The following is a 21,698-nucleotide window of genomic DNA, read 5'->3' on the forward strand; positions in this document are numbered from 1 at the left end:
TGTAACACACCCACCTCTCCTGTCCCCTCTCCCCCTCACCATCCAGCTATCTGTCCTTGCACCTGACTACTACCTGATACTGTGTCTCCATGCCTCTATTTCAAATTCTGTCCTAGAGGATTCCCCTCGCTCCACACACCCACACCTGGATCATGGTCATGTGTCCCCATCCATTCCGGACTGGTACTCTCTCCCTGCCGCTCCTTCCAACGATTTCTCTGAGAAAAGAGCCATCGGAGCTGGGCGATCTTTGACAACCCTTGTCCTTTCCTTCTCTTTTCTCGGCAGTGGCTGCTGGCAGAGCCCAGGTGCAGCAGGAGCCGTCGGCAGAGACCACCGAGGACACCGGCATCAACATCACCTGCTCACACCCCAACATAAAGACCTCCGACTTTATCCACTGGTACCGTCAGCTCCCGGGCCGAGCCCCCGCATTCATCGCGCTCGCTGTAAAAGGGGCCAAAGAGCTGCGGGACCCCGCGGGGCGGCTGTGGGTGGCCCCAGACCGCCGCTCCAGCGCCCTGCGGCTCGCCCGGCCCCGGCGCGGGGACGCGGCGGTGTATTACTGCGCCGTGGGAGACACGGGGAGAGGAGCCGGGGCTGCGGCCGGGCACGAACCGGCGCGGGCGGGGCCGGGCGTGTGTGTCGGGGGCGGGGGGGCGGCCCCGGGCGGGCCCGCCAGGGGGCGCTGCCGCTCCGCCCGCCGGCCCCGTGCTCGGGGCAGCGGCACCTGCCGGCGTTACAGTGTTAGTGCCCGCTCGGATCCTCCCGCGCAGGGACCGCGTCACCCACAGGTACCCCGCGCCGTCACTGGGGCAGAGTGGTGTCGCTGAGGATGGAAAAGCGTTTAGACCGTTCCACCAATGGCAAAAGGAGACATGCGGATGGATACACACGGTGTCATGTCTCCTGCAAAGGAGGCCCCTCCAGTGCCCCAACATGAAAGGTTTTTTAAGGAGACTGACCTTGAATTTGCACCAGAAGAAACACAACTTCAGTCCCAAACTCCCCAGGAACTTCCATAATACTGTGTGTATTTATTAATCACGTTTAGACCACATTTGGAGACAGTCTTGGAAGCTTTGGTGATGGAAATCCTTAGGATTATATAGAATCAGAAAACACCAAGGCAAGTAATGCTAATTTCGATCCCTATACCTGCAGCATAGCCTTGGGGAACTGAATAAACCTATCTTTAGTTCAGATTTCCCGTATGCTGTCTGGGAATAGTAAGGCTTGTTAGCTGCTGCAGGGAAGCATAATGAAGTCTAAACTAATAAAGTACCTGGATGCATAAACAAGCAGCTATTGATTTTTTTAAGCACTCCATGTACATTACTCTAAGTGTAGGTAGATCTATTAATTACCACATAGTACAAGATGACAGAGTGGATTTGTGTAAGCTGAAATGGTTCACAGCCATTTAATAGTATAACCTGGCTGTCCCTACCCCTGCCATTCAGCAACAATTAGGCTTCCTGGCATCTCCCTGAAGAACGCCAATGAAATTGTTAATTGTGGCTTGCCAAGCCCAAGTGTTAGAGAAAATTATGCTGTGACAAAAGGATCAAACCTTTAGTCTACATAGGGTCCAGGGCATGTCCCGGACTCCAGCTGCCACTGCAGAAGTGCAAGGCCCTCTAACAAGCTCTGTGTCCTAGTTGCCAGCCTCCGACTGCTACCTCTGGTAGAGCAGGGCCAAACGGCACTAGACACCTATCTTCAGGCAACTATCTCATGCCACGTCCCTCTTTGTCTATCACTAGGAAGAAATAGGATGTGAAACCCAAACATCGGAGTGTGGGCAGCAAGCTCCAGGTGAGCCTTCCTGAACAGGGGGTGTGCCAGATGACCTCCAGGGATCCTTTGGAAATGCAGCATTTGCGTGATTCCCTAAGGCAAGACATAAGGAGGGTCGGAGAAAAAAGGCCTTCTTATCCTTCAAAAGAGAAGCTTAGGAGAGAGCTTTCTGGTGCTTCTAAGACTTGGCTGGAGGATGAAGAGCCAGAGGAAGCCAAACTCTTCTTGAGCACATCAATAGTGCAAAGGACAATGGACAGTCTGGAACAGGGGAACTTCCTCTTAGAAATCTGGAATTGTGGGGTTTTTAACCGCGAGGGTGGTGCATGGGTGTAGATGGATCCCAGTAGGAACGGCACTCGTGCTTCACAAGGTCTTGATTAAAATGCCATTATTTGGAGATAACAGAAGAACGAAAATGGGGATCAGCTTCAGATGCTCTGTACCCCAGTTTATGGAGCACGAGATGGACCTGTGGTAAGGGGACGGCACAAGGTGCAGATCCCACCCACGATGAAATTCACTGTCATTGTTGTGCTTGGAGTTTTCCTGGGATTTTCTTACACATAGGCAGCTCTATTCATCATCCCTACTGGAGAGCAAAAGGTCATTTATATAAAAACACGGTGCTTCACTCCTGGAGAAAGACAAGGACATGCTCAAGGCATCATTGCCAAGCGTGCCAAGAGATTCTATACAGCACAGCACAGCATAGCGTGCATCTGTGCCTACTCAGGTCGGGGTCATGCGGTTCCTGAGCTTCTCCATGAACAATTGCCTAGTGGTTACTGGGGGCCACTGCATGTGAGCAAATGGATTCCCTGGTTCATGAGGTACTTCTGTTTGGTGAGAGAGAGAAATGTCACACTACCTGGAGGGCTTGAAAGGGACGGTCAGGGCCTGCAGGGCTTTAAGTGTCATTCTTCAGGTGCCAGAGACCTACATCCTAGAGTTGTGCCAGGAGAGGCCTTGGGGCAGACTCTGATGGAAGCAGATGCAGCCAAGCCAGACAATGTGTAGGGGAAGGTGAGAGAAGAGACACAAGCACGAAGGAAGGAGAGGCTCCCAGGGATGTGGCCCTGGGCTCAGCAAGAATGCTTGCACGTTGAGGGCTCTGCCTCTATTTCTCCTCTCATTTGCAATGCCAAAGTCCTAATGTTGGTGTAGATGTCTTATGACTGCTGTGCAGTCCAAGAAGACAGATCCACCTCAGAGGCCCCTTGGAGGGTAAGCTTCAGCCTGCTCTGCCACCTGGGAAAGGCACTGTCAGCCTCGGGACCCTCCACAGTCCTGGGAACCTCCTTTTACACCATGAGGAGGTGCAGCACTTCCATGAGAATATTCTCAGTATTACCATTATTGTTACCTGTATTGTTTTCTGCCTCATTGTAGAGGTTTTTGGAGCAAAGCCCATACTAAACCAAAAATGAACATTTTATTTTTTAACCTCTGCTGTACCTGGTGTATGAGATCGCCGCACCATCCCCACCCCTCGCACTGCAGCACTCCAGTGGGTGCCACATTTGCCCCCTGTGGGTGCATATGGGTGTGGGTGTGAGACCTACTGATCCCTCATCCTGTTCCCTGTGCTCCCTCACCCCTTCCCCTGTGGAATACTTTGTCCTTGTGACCTCTGGGTTGGTGGCATCCAGCAGCCCCACTGGAGCCAGGTTCCTCTCTCACAGTGTGGGTTAGGCCAGCAGAATAAGACACAGCGAGAGCCCCTGGCAGCTGCACAGCAGGGTTCATCCCCTCTTTCTTATGTCTTGGGGGAGGGGCATTGTTCCCAGGCAGATGAAGAATAATGCTCCATTTCTCCCTAAGTCTCTCTTCTGAGCCACCTCCTGTCACCGTGGGAGATCTCAGCTGTCTCTGCGGTCCCATATTTCTCCTTTCCTTTGAAAATTAGGAGATCCTGTCAATGCTGCTGCAGGGACTTTAAGCCTCGCATCCCACAGACATTGTTAGGGTCCTCTAGTCTGTCTCCTGGCAGGCGCAGACCTGCTGTGGGCTCCAGTTTCCACGTAAATACCTGTAAGGAGGCTGTGAAGAAGGCAGAGCCAGGCTCTTCTCCCTGATGCCCGTGGCAGGAATAGCGGCACAGGGCACAAAGTGAATTAAAGGAAGCTCTGTCTGAACACCAGGAAACCCCTTTTCACTGTGACACTGAGGGAGCAATGACACAGGACTCCCAGAGATGGTGTACAGTGTCCATCCTGGGAGGCACTGAAAAGCTCTCTGGACATTGTCCAGGACATGTTGTGAGCAGAGGCACAAGAGCGAAGGAAGGAGAGACTCCCAGGGAAGTGGTCCTGAGGTCAGCAAGGGTGTTTTAATGTTGAGCTCTTTAATGTGAGCTCTTTCTCCTCTCAGTAGAAGTGCATAAATGCTCATCTTCCTGTACGTGTGGGCAGAGTGGCCAGGGCCCCCCTGTTGTGGAAGTGCTGAGAATGCCCTTGGCTGAGGGAGCCACAGGTGTTGCTGCTGGAGGAGGGACAAACCCAGAAGGAGCATTTCAGGCACAGGAAGAACAGGCCCTTTCTCTTCCCCGCTTCTTCCTTTGCTCCCCCAACAGAGTCGTTACCAGCAGCCCTGTTATCTCGGGGCTGGGAGGTGCCTTTGTGACACTCTCTCACTCAACAAACAGGCAAGTCGGTCTCAGCATGCAGCTCCGCTACCTCATCCTGATTGCCTTTCTGGGGCAGCTGCTGGGTAAGTCCTGCCTTTTCATAAATGAATACGTCCTCTTTCCTTGTGGAAACTCTCACCAGCCTGATCAGGTCCATGCATGGAAATTCTCTTGAATAAGAGGAAAAGACTGGGAAATGTTGCCTCGCATTTGGAGTTTTGCACCAGTTCTCTCAAGATGCTCTTACTGTTGGAAAGGACAGGAGAAGAGATGAGAGAGAAGATACCTCAGAGCCCTGCTCCTTCTTTTCTTTCCCCTTCAGTCCATCTCTCTCTGCCTCTCTTTTTCTCATCCACCTGCCTCTGCAGCCTCAGGTTTCTCCCATTCCAACACAAATTAGCAGATCCTGCCAAAGCTGCCACAGGGATGTTAAATGTGTCACCTGGCTGTGGCTCTTTGCTGCTTGTCATGGCCCCCAGTTTTCTCCTGGTTGTCAACTCAGCCTGGGATCCCTCTTTCTACCGAGGGAGCTCGGAGCCCTCAGATGTGAGAGGGATGGGGAAGAAGGATGAATCTTTTTACCGTAGCTCCATGGGCCCCTCAACCTGCTGGAGGGGTGCTGGTGCAAGCATGCAATGGTCAGGCATGACAGGCAGTTCCCTGGTCCTCTGGGCAGTCAGAGACCAGGCAGGAGGAGCAGGGACACAGCACAGCTCTCCTCAGGGTCCATGCCGGGATGAGAGCTCTGATCTCCTGCCCAAAGCTACTCTCCACATGGCTGTACTCAGGCCTCAGGGTTTTCCTGCAGGGCAAGGGACAGGGAACCTCCTCCACCAGGGCTTTGCATCCACTCCTGGGTTGCTACCCATAGCCTTTCCCACAGCAGAGCTGCTGACCTTCACCTTTCTTCCAGGCACCATGGGGCAGACCACCATCACCCAGCAAGAAGGACAAGTCACAGTAAAGCAGAGAGGCACCTTCCAAACAACCTGCACATACCAGACATCCTACTTTCGAGGCTTGCTGTGGTACCAGCAGAGGAAAGGCCAAGCTCCCCAGCTGGTCTCGTATCAGGGAACATCAGGCTCCAAGGCAAACGGCCGCCTCACCACATCGCTGAACACCACAGAGAAATACAGCCTCCTGGAGCTGGAGGAAGTCGAGGTCTCTGACAGTGCCTTGTACCTCTGTGCTGTGCAAGACACCGTGGTGCAGGGAGCTTCCTTGGCTGTGCCACAAGCCAGGGGAGGGAGGGGATGTGCCTGTGCACGGCTGAGCTTGGCGGAAGGGGCCCTCAGCTCTCTCCTGGCAGTGCTGTTTCCCCATCGCACCCTGAGCTCTGCAGGGCAAGATCCTCTTTCTGAAAGGGGCCGGTGTCCGTGCCTGTGGAGATGGCTGAAGGTGACGTAGGGCAGAGCCTGCTGGCAACCAGGATGCCAGGGGCTTGTTCTCAGCCCCTCACACTCAGTGTTAGTGAATTGCTGCAGACCAGTTCCTAAGGAGGAAGTCTAAGCACTGACCAGCCCTACCCAGGGGCCCCTAGAGGGCCCTTTGACAGGAATTTCTGGGGTTTGTTGCTCTTTTCCATAAGTAAATACTGAAGCTGGATTTGAGTCAAGTCATCGGGTTCATCCAGGTGTTCAGCCAGTTCAAGTGCAAAGGCTGTGCCTGAAGGGCAGAGCAAAGCACACAGAACAGCCACAGTTGCCAAATCCTCCAGGTTTCTCCACATTTGCAGCCAATAAGTGAAGAGACCAACACACAAGTGAAGGCTTCCAAGCCCCTGATCTCCTTACAGGCTCCTGAGGGTGAAATCCCTAAGAGAATGGGATGTTTGGCACTGTCTGCTAAAGCCATGACGAGGAACTATGGGAGCCTGGCAAAACAGAAGCTGAGGGCCGGAGACAGAAACTGAGAGGTAGAGAAGCACTTGTTTTACGACTGTATCCTTGAGGAGAGCTGAGACACTGACCAAAGCAAACATCCCACCTCAGAAGATGCTGAGAACAGGCTGATAACCTCTGTAGTCAAGGAGAACAACTAATTGGGATGTAGATAAGAACTGAAACAAAGGGCCCAGCAGGGGAACTCTCCTTGTGATTATACTGAAAATCAGGCCCACAGGCCAGGAACCACCCCCGCTCCTAGTAAGTCCCTTAACCTATGAGCAGGTGCAGTACATTAAAGTGAGCTGTACTGTTACATCAAAGGGAGAAAGAAATTAACCCATTATTAGCTGAGGCGTGTGAATATTAGCTGTGATTGACATATTTAACTGTATAAATGCCGAGCAGCTTCTCGGTGCGGTGTGCTAGCTTTGTGGGTTACCACCTAGCACCAACCCTTGCACAAAAGTGACTTGAATAAAATACCTCCGCCCTGTGTGTCGTTTGGCGTTTTGCACACCGGGTGGAACGAACCTGCTTTTCAGGATAACCAGGGGAGCGATCTATGATCATCCGCAGCCCCTACACAGGGAGCGGTGTTGTAGTGATGAGCTGGCACGGCAGCAGGGGACTGTGTGTCTGGGACAAGCCAGACTTGCAGCAGGCTGCTGCAGGGGAAGTTTTCTGTTACCCCTTGAGGTGAATTAAACACACATCTTTGCTGAAATAATTTTAAAAAATAATTAATGAACACTAGATTGCACAGACTCCTACGACCATAAGCAGTTCTACAAGGAGTGTGCAAAGGTGTGTCAGGAGCCAATTCCTTACGTACACTGGCAGCAGCAGCAGCCCTGTGAGCAGTTCCATGGGATGCCTCAGCCTGACATTGGGTCTATCCTCCAGCACCAGCTCTGCTGCCCAAAGGTGGCCACTGAGCATCACACTCCAGGATTGCTACAAGGCAGTGCTGCAGCTCTTTCTTATCTCATCCTCTGCATCATACATGATGCAAGCACTCTCTAAAATCCCTAATTTTGGCAATGCTTACTATACTCTTACAGCTCTCTCACCTCCTAATTATTTAATATTATTTTTTTTTGAAGTTCAAATGTATTATGAGACTAGTCTCCCTAGTACATGGCTACAAGTGAATGCATAAACTAACTTAATAATATATACGTAACATACTATATTCCTTGCTACGAGCAGTCAAGACACAATGAGGTTTGTGCGCAATATAAAGAAGGTTGAAACATTAAGCACTGTATGAAATTTTGATTCTTTAGGCCAAATTCAACTCATACAGGAGAAAGCCCAGCCATGCCAAGGACAAGTGAGGACTTCATCACTAAAAGCACTGTGAGTTGGATCCATAAGTGAGCTTGTGCATCTGAGAGAGAGAACTGAGTCTTGAGGAATCTGAATGGCGGAAAGCAGCACTAGAGTTGTCGAGGACCGTCAGGTGTGGTGTGTGCACTTGGAGTACAGCTATCACTTATGCCAAGAACTGAAACTGTCTTAAAACATAGTCACAATAACCCTATTTTGTGGGGAGAGAAAGGTGATGTTAACCTTTTATGTTACAGCTCTGGAATTTGAACACACATTCAACAACAGGCCACTTGTCCAACCCGCTTACACCCCAGTTCAGTGCCTAATTATGCAGCCTGTGAAGGTTTCTTTTTCCCATTTTTATTTTCTATTTGCAGAGCTTGACCTAGGCTTAGAAATAGTTTCCAATGTTCATTTTTGAAAATAAAGGCCAGTTTCCTAAGAAATTTTCTTATACCTGGACTGATAAACCTTTTATGTTGGCGCTTGACCCAGCCTGGGAGGCCTCACCTTACTTCTTGCTTATTTAAGGGTCCTGAACCAAAACTGACTATAATATCACACTCTCCTGTTGCTCTGCTGCCCCTGTGAAGTTGTTCTGATATAAATACTCTGAACTCATAATGCTGGTTCTTATATTCCTCTTGCCTCTTTGTACATCCCCTCTTCAGTTGCACCAAACTGCAGTTCTGGTACCTTGTTTTGTTTTAAATCTGGATTCTCAGTAAATTGATCTGGGGAAAAAAAAAAGAAAAGAAAAAACCAATGTTGGTGGTTTATCCTTCTGTTTCCCAGTCGTCACGAGGACGTACTCTGCATAGACCAAAAAGAATAGTTATACACCTGTGATAACACGATGAGTATAACAATATTGAATACATTCATTTATCTATTTCTTATAACAATATTGAATACATTCATTTATCTATTTCTTATAACAATATTGAATACATTCATTTTTCTCTTATTCTAAACACCTATTCTAAGTATCTAAGTCTAATATTTCTTAACAAGTTGAAGAGTATATTAAGAAGAACTAAAGAAATGTACATTGTGCATGCTAATAGCCAAATAGGATAGTTCCTTGAATTATTTCCAGCTGGGAAATAAGTTTATGAAACTGATTCAAATTACTCTGTCATGTCTTGAAATAAAATGCAGCTGTATACCTAAATAAGGGCCAATCTCAGTATTTTATTATGTAAGAAGTAGCATATCAATGATAACTGAACAGAAATAAGTGTTATAAGAGATGTAAGGAACTTTAATTCCTTCTGTGATCTATCTGCTTGTTCTTGATTTACCTTGACAAGTAGCTTAAGTAACTATTTTACAAGATAGTGTGTCAGGACTGCTGCAGTTCCTGGAGGGGAGGGGAAGCTGCAGAAGTCCCTGTGGATGCAGCCTGCAATAACCTGTGCTGCTTTGATGCTTGGGCTGAAAGGAAGACACGTCAGGGGAAAGATATTAAAGAGCTGCAAAGAAACAGAAAGAGAGAAGCTATAGGAATGTTTTTCTCATTGTAGCAGATTTCTTGGTAAAAAGAAAGTATTTATATGCGGTGATGGATTTTCTACCAGCAGTGAAACAAAGGCTGAAAAGACCAGCTGAAATAAAATGTATTGAACAAAAATATGCCAATGCTATGTAACATATCACATGACAATTCTTCTTGGTCTCTATAGTAATGTCAAAACATCCCCAAAGATCTATAATATGTTATTGCCAAAATATCCTGCTCTAAAAAAAGCAAACTGATTTATCATCCCTCACTTAAAATGTGTTTTTGAATGCAGGAAAGCTTTAGGGTCAGACAAATTCAGTTCACCTTGCTGATCAGCCAGTTGTCCTTGTTCATTCCCTTGGTTCAGCTCATGTCTACAAAATACAGTATCAGGTAGGACACTTGACCCACACCTGCAGATATGACCTGTGCACCTCTGTTTAGTAAAAGTTCAGTCAATGCCTCTCCAGAGAGAAACTGCCAGAGTTCCAGTCAGAGGAAAAAACTTTCCTTTCTCTGTTAAGCAAAACTCAGTGAAGTCACCAGTGGTGACTCCATATCAAATTATTCATTCCTCAGCAATTTTATAGAAAAACCAAAAGCTGCTCCCCTGCTCACCTACAGAACTGCACCATCGGGACCGGTACTGGCTGAACACCGGCAGGGACAGGGGCTGGCACCTGTGGCTAACACACTACCAGAGGGAAGGCAACGGTTTTCGTTCTCCTGACCTCTTTTCAGAACTGCTCCCTGTTGTGATACAGTCGGGAGGTGTCCTTGAGCAGACAATGAAGGTTGAACCTTCTACAATAATCCTGCAAATCTCTCCTCCAGATTTGTGTGGAGTGTATGAATTGGTTCTTTTCTGGAAACAGGATACTCCCTCACACCTAAATTTGGTTAATACTCTGGATGCAAGACTCTGGACAAAACACACACCTCCAGGTTTCAGAAGAAACACCAAATCCTTCAGTCCATTTGAGAATTTATTATCCAGTTACAAAGGAACTAATAGGATCTCTGAGGCTTAGGACCTGATATCTGGGTTCACTAAGGCCACCCATTTCTACCTATCAGAACACTTCAGGGGGAGGTTTCTGAGTCCTGAGGGAGAAAAAAGGTCCTGAAGACTCAGGATATTTCAAAGATCAAAAGACAGCAGTCTGAAAAGCTTCTGTGTAAAGGAAGGTTTTTGCCATTTGGCAACCACAGAGACCAGTTTCTGGGTTTTATGGAAATGTTTGAAGGCTCACTGGGTTTTGGTGACACAGGGAATATATGCAGGGTTTGTGGATAGAGCAAAATAAATAGATGCAATAGCATAAATAAATAATGACATTTCACAGAGAATAGCCTTCTGTTGGGAAGAAGTGATGAGGAATTAAAAAGTAGTTTGACTGACTGACTGTGCTAGGTGTGAGTTAAAGGGAGGTCGAGGGTAGAGTTAGATATTACTCACATTAGGACTCTTTGTTAAGATACCTGTTTTGCAAGCACTTCACTGAGGCAAACCTTTGTAATGCAGAAACCACTTTTCCAGATAAGATTTGGAGGAGGGAAGGAGCGCAATTAGAGACTGGCAGTGTATTTCTGCATGCCATGCTGTGTGCCAGCCCTTCTCTAGCTCAGATGGCAGTTGAGTGTTTGGAGGAAGGAGAAGGGCCATCCTAATCTGGGTCCTGGAGTTATAGTAACATGAAAAAAGGACAAGAGAAAGAAACTAGTCACACATGGTTGCTCTGTATTCAAAGTCAAATAAGAAGTAAAGGCCTGGAGCTTTACAGTTTTGCAACTTTGGTTGAAAAGAAAATGAACTTTACTTTCTTTTGATAAAATTGAGGTGCCCTATCATGTTAGATTTGTTTTATTACAAAGAGCAAAACCTTTTTCTTTAGATCTGCACAGAAAATTTTTAGTTTGCTCGATATACTTTTTAAATAGGAACAGATGGAAAACATCCTGTTAATCTTGGTTTCATACGTTTATGTGCATTCTTGTGTGTGTATATGTGTGTATGTATATACATGCATTGAGATCTCTATTCCACCCACAAGACACGAGGTGTCTTCGTAACTACTATGGGGGGAAGCAATTACAAAGCGAAGTTCTGAAGTCTTTCTTTGGGCAAAATTTCAGCACAAATTTTCTTAAGTAATGACTCCCAGTTTTTCTTCAGAACATCTAAACACTTTTCCTTTTCCCCTGCAAACAGGACTCAAGATAAGAAAATTAAATATGTTAACTTTATCTTTATTTTCATCTCAATAATTAAATTACATTCACTGGCTTTTTATTATGTTACCTTTGCTTCTGTGAACTCTCTTGGCAGGAGACATGAGTGCTCCTGTGATTGATTCCCTGGTGAAATTAGCACAGGGAAGGAAAAAAAACCCTTTCTTGCATTGCATCTAGGAACTGCCTGAACCTGGAGCCTGCAATATCAGACTGTTCAGGTACGTGGATCAGGCTTTGGTATCTTATAGGAAGTGGGGCTTGTGGGAGAGATTCCAGCAGAAGCCCCCAGGGCAGTCAGGGGAGCTTGAGGACATGACACACTGAGACAGGAGAGCAAGGCTCAAGGCAGACCTTATGGGTGTCTACAGTTATGTGCTGTGAGGGTGAGGAAAAGAGGGAGCCAGGCTCTTCCCAAAGGTGCACAGTGGTAGGACGAGAGGCAAGAGGCACAATTTGGAACCTGGGAAATACCATTTAGATATTAGAAGCTCCCTTTATTTTAAATATTTTTTTGACCCTGAAAATTGTCAGGTACTGGAATGCACTGTCCACAGATGTTGTGCAGGCTCCGGCCTTGGAAAATTTCAAGACTTGACAGAGACAGCCCTGACCAGCCTCATCTAATGAGACCTGCTCTGAGGCGGGACTTGGAATGGGTGATTTGCAGAGGTCTTGTCCGACCTAAACTATGCTATGCAAAGAGTAAAAGTAGTGTAGCAGGTTTGTTTCTTAAAGTCTAGGAGTAAGGAGAGGACAAATGCAGATTCCACTGGTTTTGAGGAAACTGAGAGTGGAAGGGTTATGGCCAAGTGGAAGGACGGCTTGCTTGGGTTTGAGTGTGGGGTTTTTCCCACAACAAGCGTTTCAGAAGCCGCTTTATGAGATGGGATGGGCAGTGTGGCAGGAAACTTCCTTTGTTGGTTCCTGAGATAGCTTTTGGAGATAGAGGGAGAAAGGCCACCGTGCTGGGGGTGCTGAGTGGGGCAGCTGGTGTCTGCAGGGTTTGGGTGCGTTGACCATTGCGTTTGTGAGAGCTGCAGCCTTGGGGTGTGCTGACAGGAGCTTGGGGCTAGACACCGTGCAGGAGCCAGGAGAGGCCACCCCAGCCAAGGCCTCGCGGCCTTCCCCCAGCCCCGCCTCATCTCTTCTGCAGTGGGAGCAGGCTGCACGGCTCGATCCAAGATCTCAGTGGGGGAGCAGAGCACCAGGCAGAGGTGGGCAACAGGCCCTGCCAGGAGAAGGGCTGGCCTTGGGGAAAGCTGCCTCGTGGCTGGGGGAAGGCCAGGCATGACAGAGCAGCAGTGGGAGGTTGGGCACTGGCTGCTGCCCTTGGGGTACCCTGTGTGGTGGGATCTGGGGGTGTGTGAGAGGCATGAGGGCCCTGGTGTGTGGCCTGGCCAGGCTGATTTCATCACCAGCCTGGGAGTCACCTCAGCCCTGCACATCTGTGTAACTGCTGGGCTGTGCAGGGAACAGTTTAGAGGGTGGGGGTTTATAGGTGACGTGCCCTTGCTACCCTTGCCCTTGGGTGCAGGCCATGCCCCCTCATTCTGGGGACAGTTGGCAGGATGAGGAGGAGAAGGTCTGGGCTTATTTTGAAGGCTTTTTCTCACACCATCCTCACTCCTGCATCCTTTGGGGCCATCTACTGACTGAGTTTCTTTTCCCAGCACAGGGCTACCCAAAGCAGCAGGAACTCCCTTCTTCACAGGCTTGTGAGCTCTCCGAGCCTCTCAGATTCTCTGGCATCACCAGACTCCACTCTAAGGGAAAGCGGAGGTCAACCTCCCTGTCTGTAGGACATGCTCTGAGGCCAAGGGACTGTATCTGAGCAGAGATTGCAGAATACAGGGCTTGATCGCCACTGGCTGTGGAGGATCTGAGTATGTCTTCCTCAGCTCCAAGAGACAGTGACTGGAAGGACCCCACTGCCATCTGTCCCACCCTCCCATTCTGCTGGGAAGGATGAAGAGTCCACTTGTGCCCTCACCTTCTCCCCCTGCCAACAAAGGCAATGCCTTCCATCCTTGGCAACACGAAACAATGTCCACCAAGGAAAGGATTATGTGGAGGCAGAGGCTGGGATGCAGAAAACTTTAATGACTCTGAAGGGGAAACAGGTTCAATTCTAGAGGATGCTGCCAGTGCAGGGAGAGCACCAGCGGCTGCTGAAAGTCTGTTCCCATTGCCCATGGTGAAGATTCCGCAGGGCATCCATCTGCCTGTCCCACAGAGGGAGAGGGGTCAGCAGATGCCCCTGGTGGGCTCTGGGAGTTTTAGCTCAGAAGACAAGAAAGAGATGGGAGGGAGTGGAAGGCAGGAGACTGAGAGTTTGGCCATGTTTGAGAGGGCTCCAGCTGCCCTCCTTTTGGGTGGGAGCACTGGATGTTCAGCCTCTCTGAAGTCAATGGCCAGGAGCTCTGTCCTCAGTTTAGCAAGAGCTTTTGGGTTCTGGGCAATCCTTGTCCAGGCTGTCACCCGTGGCTTTAGCAGGGAGGGCACCTTCTGCCACAGTAGCGGCTGGTAATGCAGGAGAGGTCCAAGCCCCCGGAGGAGATGGGCACTCCATCACAGCTCAGGATGCTGCCAACAGCAGCGGAGGTGGACGAGCCCACCACGGTGCTCTGTGGGAAGGAGCTGAGGATGGGGCCGGGCAGGGTCACCACCACGGGGGAGGGCTGGATGACGACAGTGGAGTTCTGGCACTGCCTGACACAGGGCTCATTGCAGCTGTTGGCCAGCGGGGTCGGGCCGCAGGGCCGGCATGGCAGGCACTGGCTGTAGCAGGACATGTCTTGGGTCCAGAGATGCACCTGAGAGAGAGACCAGAGAAGAATCAAAGCACAGGTACATGTGAGGAGCAGTCTGGCATGAGTCCATCACCAAAGTCAAAGGCACCTGCTGAGCCAGGAGGTAGGAACTGGGCAGTGAGGCAAAAGGGTTTCTTGGCCTTATGCAGACGTGGTACTGCAAAGTGTTGCCAGGCCCAACGAGGCTGCTGCCTGCCTCTTAAAAGAAAAGCCCCCTCTACCAAGTTCCAGACACTCTCTGAGTCAGACCACCACCGTTCTTCCCCATCTCAAGCAGCACCGCGACCCAGCATAGGATGGAGGAGCACACATCTGCATACACAGAAAAAGCACCTGAGGAAAGGGCTTCAGTCTCACCTGCTTTCCAAGGAGAAGGAGGCGAGAGAAGTGGATGAGAGAGCGAGGAGTTGGGCTGCCTTTTATGGTGGCCCTGACCTGCTCCAGGCCCAGACGTAGCTTCTACGGAAGTGCCAATTTTCTAAGGTGTTCATGATGGACGGAAAACATCCCGGGTAATGACATGGTCTGGGTGGTTGTTTTCCCAAAGCTGCCTTTTCATTTCCTGGCTTATGCCATGCCCATTCCCCCACGGAGGCTTCTTCTGAGTGCTGGGATCGATCGAGAGGCCCCAGGATTTCCGGGGCAGGAATGCCACAGTGCTGGTGGAAGAATCAGCTCAAGTGCCGGATGGGTGCAGCGCGGGCAAATGCTGCTGGCCTGGGGTGCACTAGCGGGGTTGCCTGTGGCTGTATTGACTAGAAGGGGCCCAGCTGCTCCCAGCCCTGCAATCTTTGGCTGGTCACCCCAGGGCTTTTCGGTGTGAGGATATGCCATGTCTTTCTTTTTCCCTCCCTCCCTCCCTCCCTTCCCCGCCCCTCCCAACTTGCTCTGATGATCACCTGTGGTCAGCACTGGGTCAGAACTCTCCAACAAAGTAAGAGAGAGCTGTGTTTTGATCAGACTTTCCACCTGGCTCTTGTTATTGTGAAAGCCTGTGGGAGTGGGGTATGCAGAATCACAGGAACACAGGATCACAGAATGTTAGGGGTTGGCAGGGTCCTCTGGAGATCATCTTGCCCAACCCCCCTTCTTGAGCAAGCACACCCAGAGCAGGGGGCACAGGAACACATCCAGGCAGGGGTTTTGAATGTCTCCAGAGAAGGAGGATCCACCATGTCTCTGGGCAGCCTGTTCTACTGCTCATCACCCTCACAGGAAAGGAGTTTTTTTCTCATATTTAAGTGGAACTTCCCGTGTTCCAGCTTGCGCCCATTGCCCCTTGTCCTGTCATTGGGCACTACTGAAAAGAGTCCAGTCCCATCGTCCCGACACCCACCCTTTCGATATTTATAAGTATTGATGAGATCCCCCCCTCAGTCTTCTCCAGGCTGAACAAACACAGGCCTCTCAGCCTTTCCTCATAAGGGTGATCCTCCAGTCCCCTGATCATCTTGGTAGCTCCGCGCTGGACTTGCTCAAGCTTTCCCTGACCTTCTTAAAGTGGGGGCCCAAAACTGGACACGGTATTCCAAATGTGGTCTCACTAGGGCAGAGTAGAGGGGGTGCATAACTTCCCTCGACCTGCTGGCCACACTCCTTTTAATGCAGCCCAGGATACCATTGGCCGCCTTGGCCACAAGGGCACATTGTTGCCTCACGGTCACCTTGCTGTCCACCAGCACCCCCAGGTCTTCTCAACAGAGCCGCTCTCCAGTAGATGAACCCCCAGCCTGTACTGGTGCAGGGGGTTGTTCCTCCCCAGCTGCATGACCTTGCACTTGCTTTTGTTGAATTTCATCAGGTTCCCCTCGGCCCAGCGCTCCAGCCTGTCCAGGTCTCATTGGGTGGCAGCACAGCCTTCTGGTGTATCAGCCACTCCTCCCAGGTTGCTATCATCAGCGAACTTGCCGAGGTTCCACTCTGTCCCATCGTCCAGGTCACTGATGGATATATTGAACAGGCCTGGACCCAGGAGAACACTGCTATTTACGGGCCTCCAACCAGACCCTGCCCTGTTGATCGCAAAGAACCTGCAGTCTATCCCCCCATTGCAAAATTAGAGACAAAAAGTGGTGCTGCTTCATTGATCTCAACAGCTGTGAAAAATATCTGTTTTGCTGGGAGTAACAGAGCACTTACAGTGGCAAGGGGCCTGACAGGTGCAGAATTCTTGTGCACAACAAAAGAGCTACAAGGCAAACTGGAGTGTCTGTGCACAGGAAGGTCATGCTGAGTGACATCCCCTTCACTGATTCATATCCCCTTGACACATTCATATAGGTACCAGCCTCCTGTCGGAGGGGGAAAAGAAAAGTAGAGTTTTAAACCAAGCCACAGCCTCAGATATTCCAAGACCTGTTTCCTCCTTTTACATCTTCATTATGGTGCTAAGGATGTCAGAAATGTGTTTGGAGCAAGAAACTCTTGCGAGCTTTGTCATACATTGTATAGCCACGGCCATAGATGTACATTTTGTGGACAGCTCTGCGGGTCTCGTGGCTGTGCATTTGCCCTGGGGATAAGGAAAAGGTGCCTCAGTTGCCGGCTGTTGTGCAGGTCTGGGGAATGCTTACAGAGGTGCAAGGCCATGCCTGTTAAAAAAGAAGTTGCTTGCTTGGCTATGATTTTCTGTGAGAAGTTTAAGGCCTAGGCAGAAAACCAGCACGAATGTAAAGCTGGAAGCGTGGGACGTGCTATGAACAGATGGGTAATGTAAAGCTGCAGGAGTGTTTCACAGCTGTGAACAAAAAGCCAGAAAAAGGGCAGGGCTATATTATCTATGACAGGGAGTGTATGCAGGAAACCGGGACACATGACCCAAACTCCATTTTCCTGTGGAATCAGCACCAGATGGACTTATGTATGTGCAGTTTCCTTATAGTATTCCCTGATCTGATCCTCTTCCACCAAGGATACGTTTCCCTTGTAGCAGACTTTCCCTCTGGCCTCACGGACGTAGGACTCTGAAGACTGATCTTGCTGGTAAAAACAGGCAAAAAAGGTGTTCAGCACCTAAACCTTTCCATGTTACATGTGTCCTTAGAGAAGCCCTTCCTGTTGCCTTTGACATCCCTTGCCAGATTCAGTCCCGGCTGGGCTTTGGCTTTCTCAGCCTCATCCCGGCATGCTGGGACAGTGCCCCTTTATTCCTCCCAGGTTACCTGTCCTTGCTTCCACCTTCGCTATGCTTCCTTCTTGTCTTTTGCTTTTGCCAGGAGCTCCTTCTTCATCCATGCCGGCCTCCTGGCACGCTTGCCTGACTTTCTGCTCATTGGGAGGGGCTGCTCCTGAGCTCGGAGGAGGTGGTCCTTAAATATCCACCAGATGTCTTGATCACCTCTTGCTTCTAGGACATGGTCCCACAGGACGTTTCCAAGCAGATCTTGGAAGACACCAAAGCCTGCTCTCCTAAAGCCTAGTGTTGTGAGCTTGCTATTTTCTCTCCTTGCTGCTCTCAGGAACCTTGTGGCCACAAGGAATGGCAGCTGTGCTGGCCATGGCCCCTAGATTGGGTGATGGAGGGGAGGGACAGGTGGAGTAAAGGACTGTGGGCCATCCCCAAGGCTATTTACCCATTCACAATTCCTGCTATCCTTTGGCAAAATCTTCTTCCAAGTCTCCTTGCCCAGCATGGCTCCAGCCAAAAGAAGAGAAGAACTCTTCCCCAAGAGCCTGTGGGACTGCTGACCACCTGGGGCCTCCCACATGCACACAGTTCTTCTGTGGAGGACAGCAGTTGCCACGATTCCTGCCCATATGACGTGCTCCAGGGCCAAGGGAGTATTTCTGAGCAGAGATGCAGCAAGGCAAGGCCACGTGTCCATTGACTATAGAGTAACTAGGGTTGTATTCCTCAGCTTCAAGAGGCAGAGCCTGAAAGAGGACTCTCTGTAGTGTGTCCCACCCTCCAATGCCTCTAGGAGTGATGAAGGGTCCCTCTGTGCCCCCACCTAATTCCTCCCACAAAGCAATGTCTTTCTCCCTCAGCAGGCAGTCTGCAGATGGAAAGACCACCTAAGGGACAGAAGCAGGGTTGCAGCAATTTTTTAATGAGTCTATAGAGGGAAATGAGGTCAGTCCAAGAGGAGGCCCCCAGTGTGGGGAGGAGCAGGAGCAGCCAAGAACCTGTTCTCCTTTTCCTGTGGCAGAGCTCCCACAGGGCATCTCTTGACCTGCCTGGCAAAGGGACACAGGCTAGCAGGTCATTCACGGCTGGATTCTGGGGTCCTCACAGCAGGCTTTGATGACAGCACAAGACAACAAAGGAAAGAGAGAAAAAGGGTGAGTGGGAGACAAGAAAGGCAAACATTGGCCACGTTTTCAGAGAGGCCAGGCTGGCCCCTTCCAGTCTGCCCTTGCAGGGCAAGCCAGAAATGACCAGCTCCTCTGAAAACAACGCCTTGAAGTTTGATCCTCTGTCCAGCACCATGTTCTGAGTTCCTGGAGGTCCTTATCCAAGGCTGTTGCCAGCATCTTTAGCAGGGAGGGCATCTGCTGCCACAGTAGCGGCTGGTAATGCAGGAGAGGTCAAAGCCCCCGGAGGAGATGGGCACTCCATCACAGCTGAGGATGCTGCCAACAGCAGCGGAGGTGGACGAGCCCACCACGGTGCTCTGTGGGAAGGAGCTGAGGATGGGGCCGGGCAGGGTCACCACCACAGCCGGGGGCTCGATGACGACAGTGGAGTTCTGGCACTGCCTGACACAGGGCTCATTGCAGCTGTTGGCCAGCGGGGTCGGGCCGCAGGGCTGGCAGGGCTGGCACTGGTCATAGCAGGACATGTCTTGGTGATGCAGGTACACCTGGGAAAGAGGTCAGGGAGGAAGCAAAACTTGGGGATGCATGAGGAGCAGCCTCTCACAACACCATGAGCGATGCAAAGAGAGTGCAGGGCTGGGAGGTGCAGGCTGTGCAGAGATGTATGAGGACTTCTTGGCCTCATCCTGCCTGGGGCCAAAAAGACCCACCAGCTCCTGTGTGGCTACTGCCTAGCCCCGAATTCCAGAAGCCACCTCAGTACAGTCCCAGCTTCCCTCCATGTCTAACCTTGTACCCACTTCCCTCTCCTGTGACAAGGAGACCCACAACCTGGCATAGGACAAAGCTGGTATCAGCTGACAGGTCTGCTGAGGTGAGACCTTCTTTCACAGGAAGCAGAGAAGGAGAAGGGGCTTCAGACTCACCTGACTCCCAAGGAGAAGGAGGCAAGAGAACTGAATGAGAGAGACAGGAGCTGGGCTAGCTTTTATCATGGGCCTTTACTGCCCCAGGCTGCCTGAAGCATCCCTTCCAGCGGTCATTATTTTCTGACAAGTTCACCTTGAATGCAAAACATCCCAGCTAACGCTGTGGGCTGTGTTTTGGTTTCTTGAATGGCTGTCTTTCCATTTCCTGATTTATGCCAGGCACATTCCCCAGGGAAGGTGTCTTTTGCGTGACAGGATCAGAGGACCAAGCATTTCCAGAGCAAAATACGTCAGTTTTTGCGCACATGAGCTTACGCTCACCCAAAGATCAACCCATACGTGTGCACTTATAGAGGTGTGCGCACACATGTTTCCAAAGGAGCCCATCTCCATACCAACATGTAATAAATATAAAAAAGAGAGAACATCCCCTTTGCTGCAGCCCCAGAAAGAATTCCCATCTTACAAGGAAAAGAAAAAGCATCCTGCAGCGTTAGAAGCTCCCGCCTGACTTTCGCCATCTCCAAGGAAGAACCCCAGCCCTTGCAAAGAGAGCAGTGCCACAGTGCCACACGCATGTGGCAGCGGAAGGGTGTATGTCTGGGGCAAGACAGACTCCCCTCAGGCTACAGACACTGAGACATCAGAAGTGATGTAGTAGTGAACCTGTCTCTAGGCTCCCTTTGAGCCAAATACCCTCTCTTCAAAAGGCAGACAAATGCAGAAGCAACATTAACTTACAGAGCAGCTGAAGAAATGGTTTGGCTGCCCTGTGAATGTTCATGCACCCTTCCTATTTTTTTTTTTTCCCTCAGTTTGAAATGATGCGCTGGCCTTTTTTCTTCTTGCGTTTTGCATGCAGGTGCAGGTGGTGTAATTGCCTGTACCAAGAGGGAGCTGCCTGCAGCCTCCTCTGTCACCACGAGCTGGCCGAGTTTAGCTTGCAGCCAAGGTTCCTACATGCAAAACACTTTCTGCTCATAATAACACAAGAGTAACAAGAGTGTATTTGGTTTACCTGGCAAGGTTTTGGTAGTGAAGGGGCTGCAGGGATGGCTTCTGTGAGAAGATGCCAGAAGCTGCACCTATGTCGGACGGAGCAAGGTCCAGTTCCTGGTGGCTGCAAGATGGACCTGCCACTGGCCAAAGCTAAGCCAATTAGCAACATATTTGTACCTAATGTGATAACATATTTAAGCACATTTTTGATAACATATTTAAGAAGGGGTAAAAACCATTGTGCAGCAGATGCAAGGGAGGAGTGAGAAAATGGGAAAGAAACCGCTCTGCAAATACCAAGGTCTGTGAGGAAAAGGGGGAGGAGGTGTAACCAGAGTGATGGAATTAACCAACCATGGATGTTGCTATACTCCTTGTACAGCCCTCTCCAACTGGACATTAAGTCTGGGGACATGGAGTATACCAATCAGTGTATTCTTTGATCTGTATTTTAGTCCCTAGATAATCATTAATGTGAACGAAACAATAGACAATGCGCTGCTGTCAGAAAAGGATGACAAAATGCGGTTTCGTGTAGCAGACTGAGAAAACTGGCCAGGACTGACAAGATTAAGAGGCAAGTAGGTAAGAGGTAATTCTGGCAGGGGGAGATCGCGGCCACTGACTCACGGAGCACCGACCCAAGTAACACCACCTACTCAGAGGAGAACAATGAAAGGACAACTGAGCCTGCGCAATAATTTAGATGTGAAGCGAGCAAGTTTGTTCCAATCACCGAAGAGAATAATATCGAGTATGTATGGATAAGATGAATATGTATATTTCTGGTCTATATAAATCACATGGGAAAGGTGTGTAAGGTATGTACGTTAGGAGGAGCGATCCCCCTTGCAGCCAGCGCCGTGAATAAAGAATGCCAGCCTTTTAACGCATCATTGGTGTTACGAGGTTTAATCCCGATTTCAGTGACAGAGGTGCTCCAGTTGCTGGAGCAGAGATTCCCCTGCAGCCTTGGAGAAGACAAGGGTGATGCAGCTTGTCCCTTTGCAGCCCATGCAGATCCATGATGGAGTGGATACCTACCTTCCAGGCCATGGAGGACCTCACGTCACGGCAGGTGGAGGTGCCCTGAAGGAAGGTGCAGCCCATGGAGAGGCTGAGCTGGAGCAATCTCTTGATAGAAACTGTGTCCCATGGAGAGAAGCCCACACAGGAGCAGCTTTTCTAGCAGGACCTGTGGACCCACAGGGGACCCACGCTGGAGCAGTCTGTTCCTGAAGGACTGCAGCCTGTGGAAAGGATGCATGCTGGAGCAGTTAGTGAGCTTCCCATGGGAAGTCCTTCCCACGCTGG

General features: G+C 50.1%; 2 protein-coding genes across 2 annotated transcripts; both read right to left on the bottom strand.

Moving 5' to 3' along the window:
- Positions 1-13,453: 13,453 nt before the first annotated feature.
- Positions 13,454-14,547, bottom strand: LOC135317284 (feather keratin Cos1-1/Cos1-3/Cos2-1-like). The gene has a single exon (XM_064473256.1). The coding sequence runs from the start codon at positions 14,179-14,181 to the stop codon at positions 13,876-13,878; it is 306 nt and encodes a 101-aa protein (XP_064329326.1). The 5' UTR covers positions 14,182-14,547; the 3' UTR covers positions 13,454-13,875.
- Positions 14,548-18,674: 4,127 nt separating this feature from the next.
- On the bottom strand, positions 18,675-21,494 carry LOC135317403 (feather keratin Cos1-1/Cos1-3/Cos2-1-like). The gene is made up of 2 exons (XM_064473699.1): positions 21,429-21,494; positions 18,675-19,001 (listed from the first exon to the last, which is right to left on the bottom strand). The coding sequence occupies exons 1-2, from the start codon at positions 21,492-21,494 to the stop codon at positions 18,675-18,677; spliced, it is 393 nt and encodes a 130-aa protein (XP_064329769.1).
- Between the last annotated feature and the right edge of the window lie 204 nt (positions 21,495-21,698).

The sequence above is a fragment of the Phalacrocorax carbo genome, chromosome 25, assembly GCF_963921805.1.
Source record: "Phalacrocorax carbo chromosome 25, bPhaCar2.1, whole genome shotgun sequence".
NCBI classification, from domain to species: Eukaryota; Metazoa; Chordata; class Aves; order Suliformes; family Phalacrocoracidae; genus Phalacrocorax; species Phalacrocorax carbo.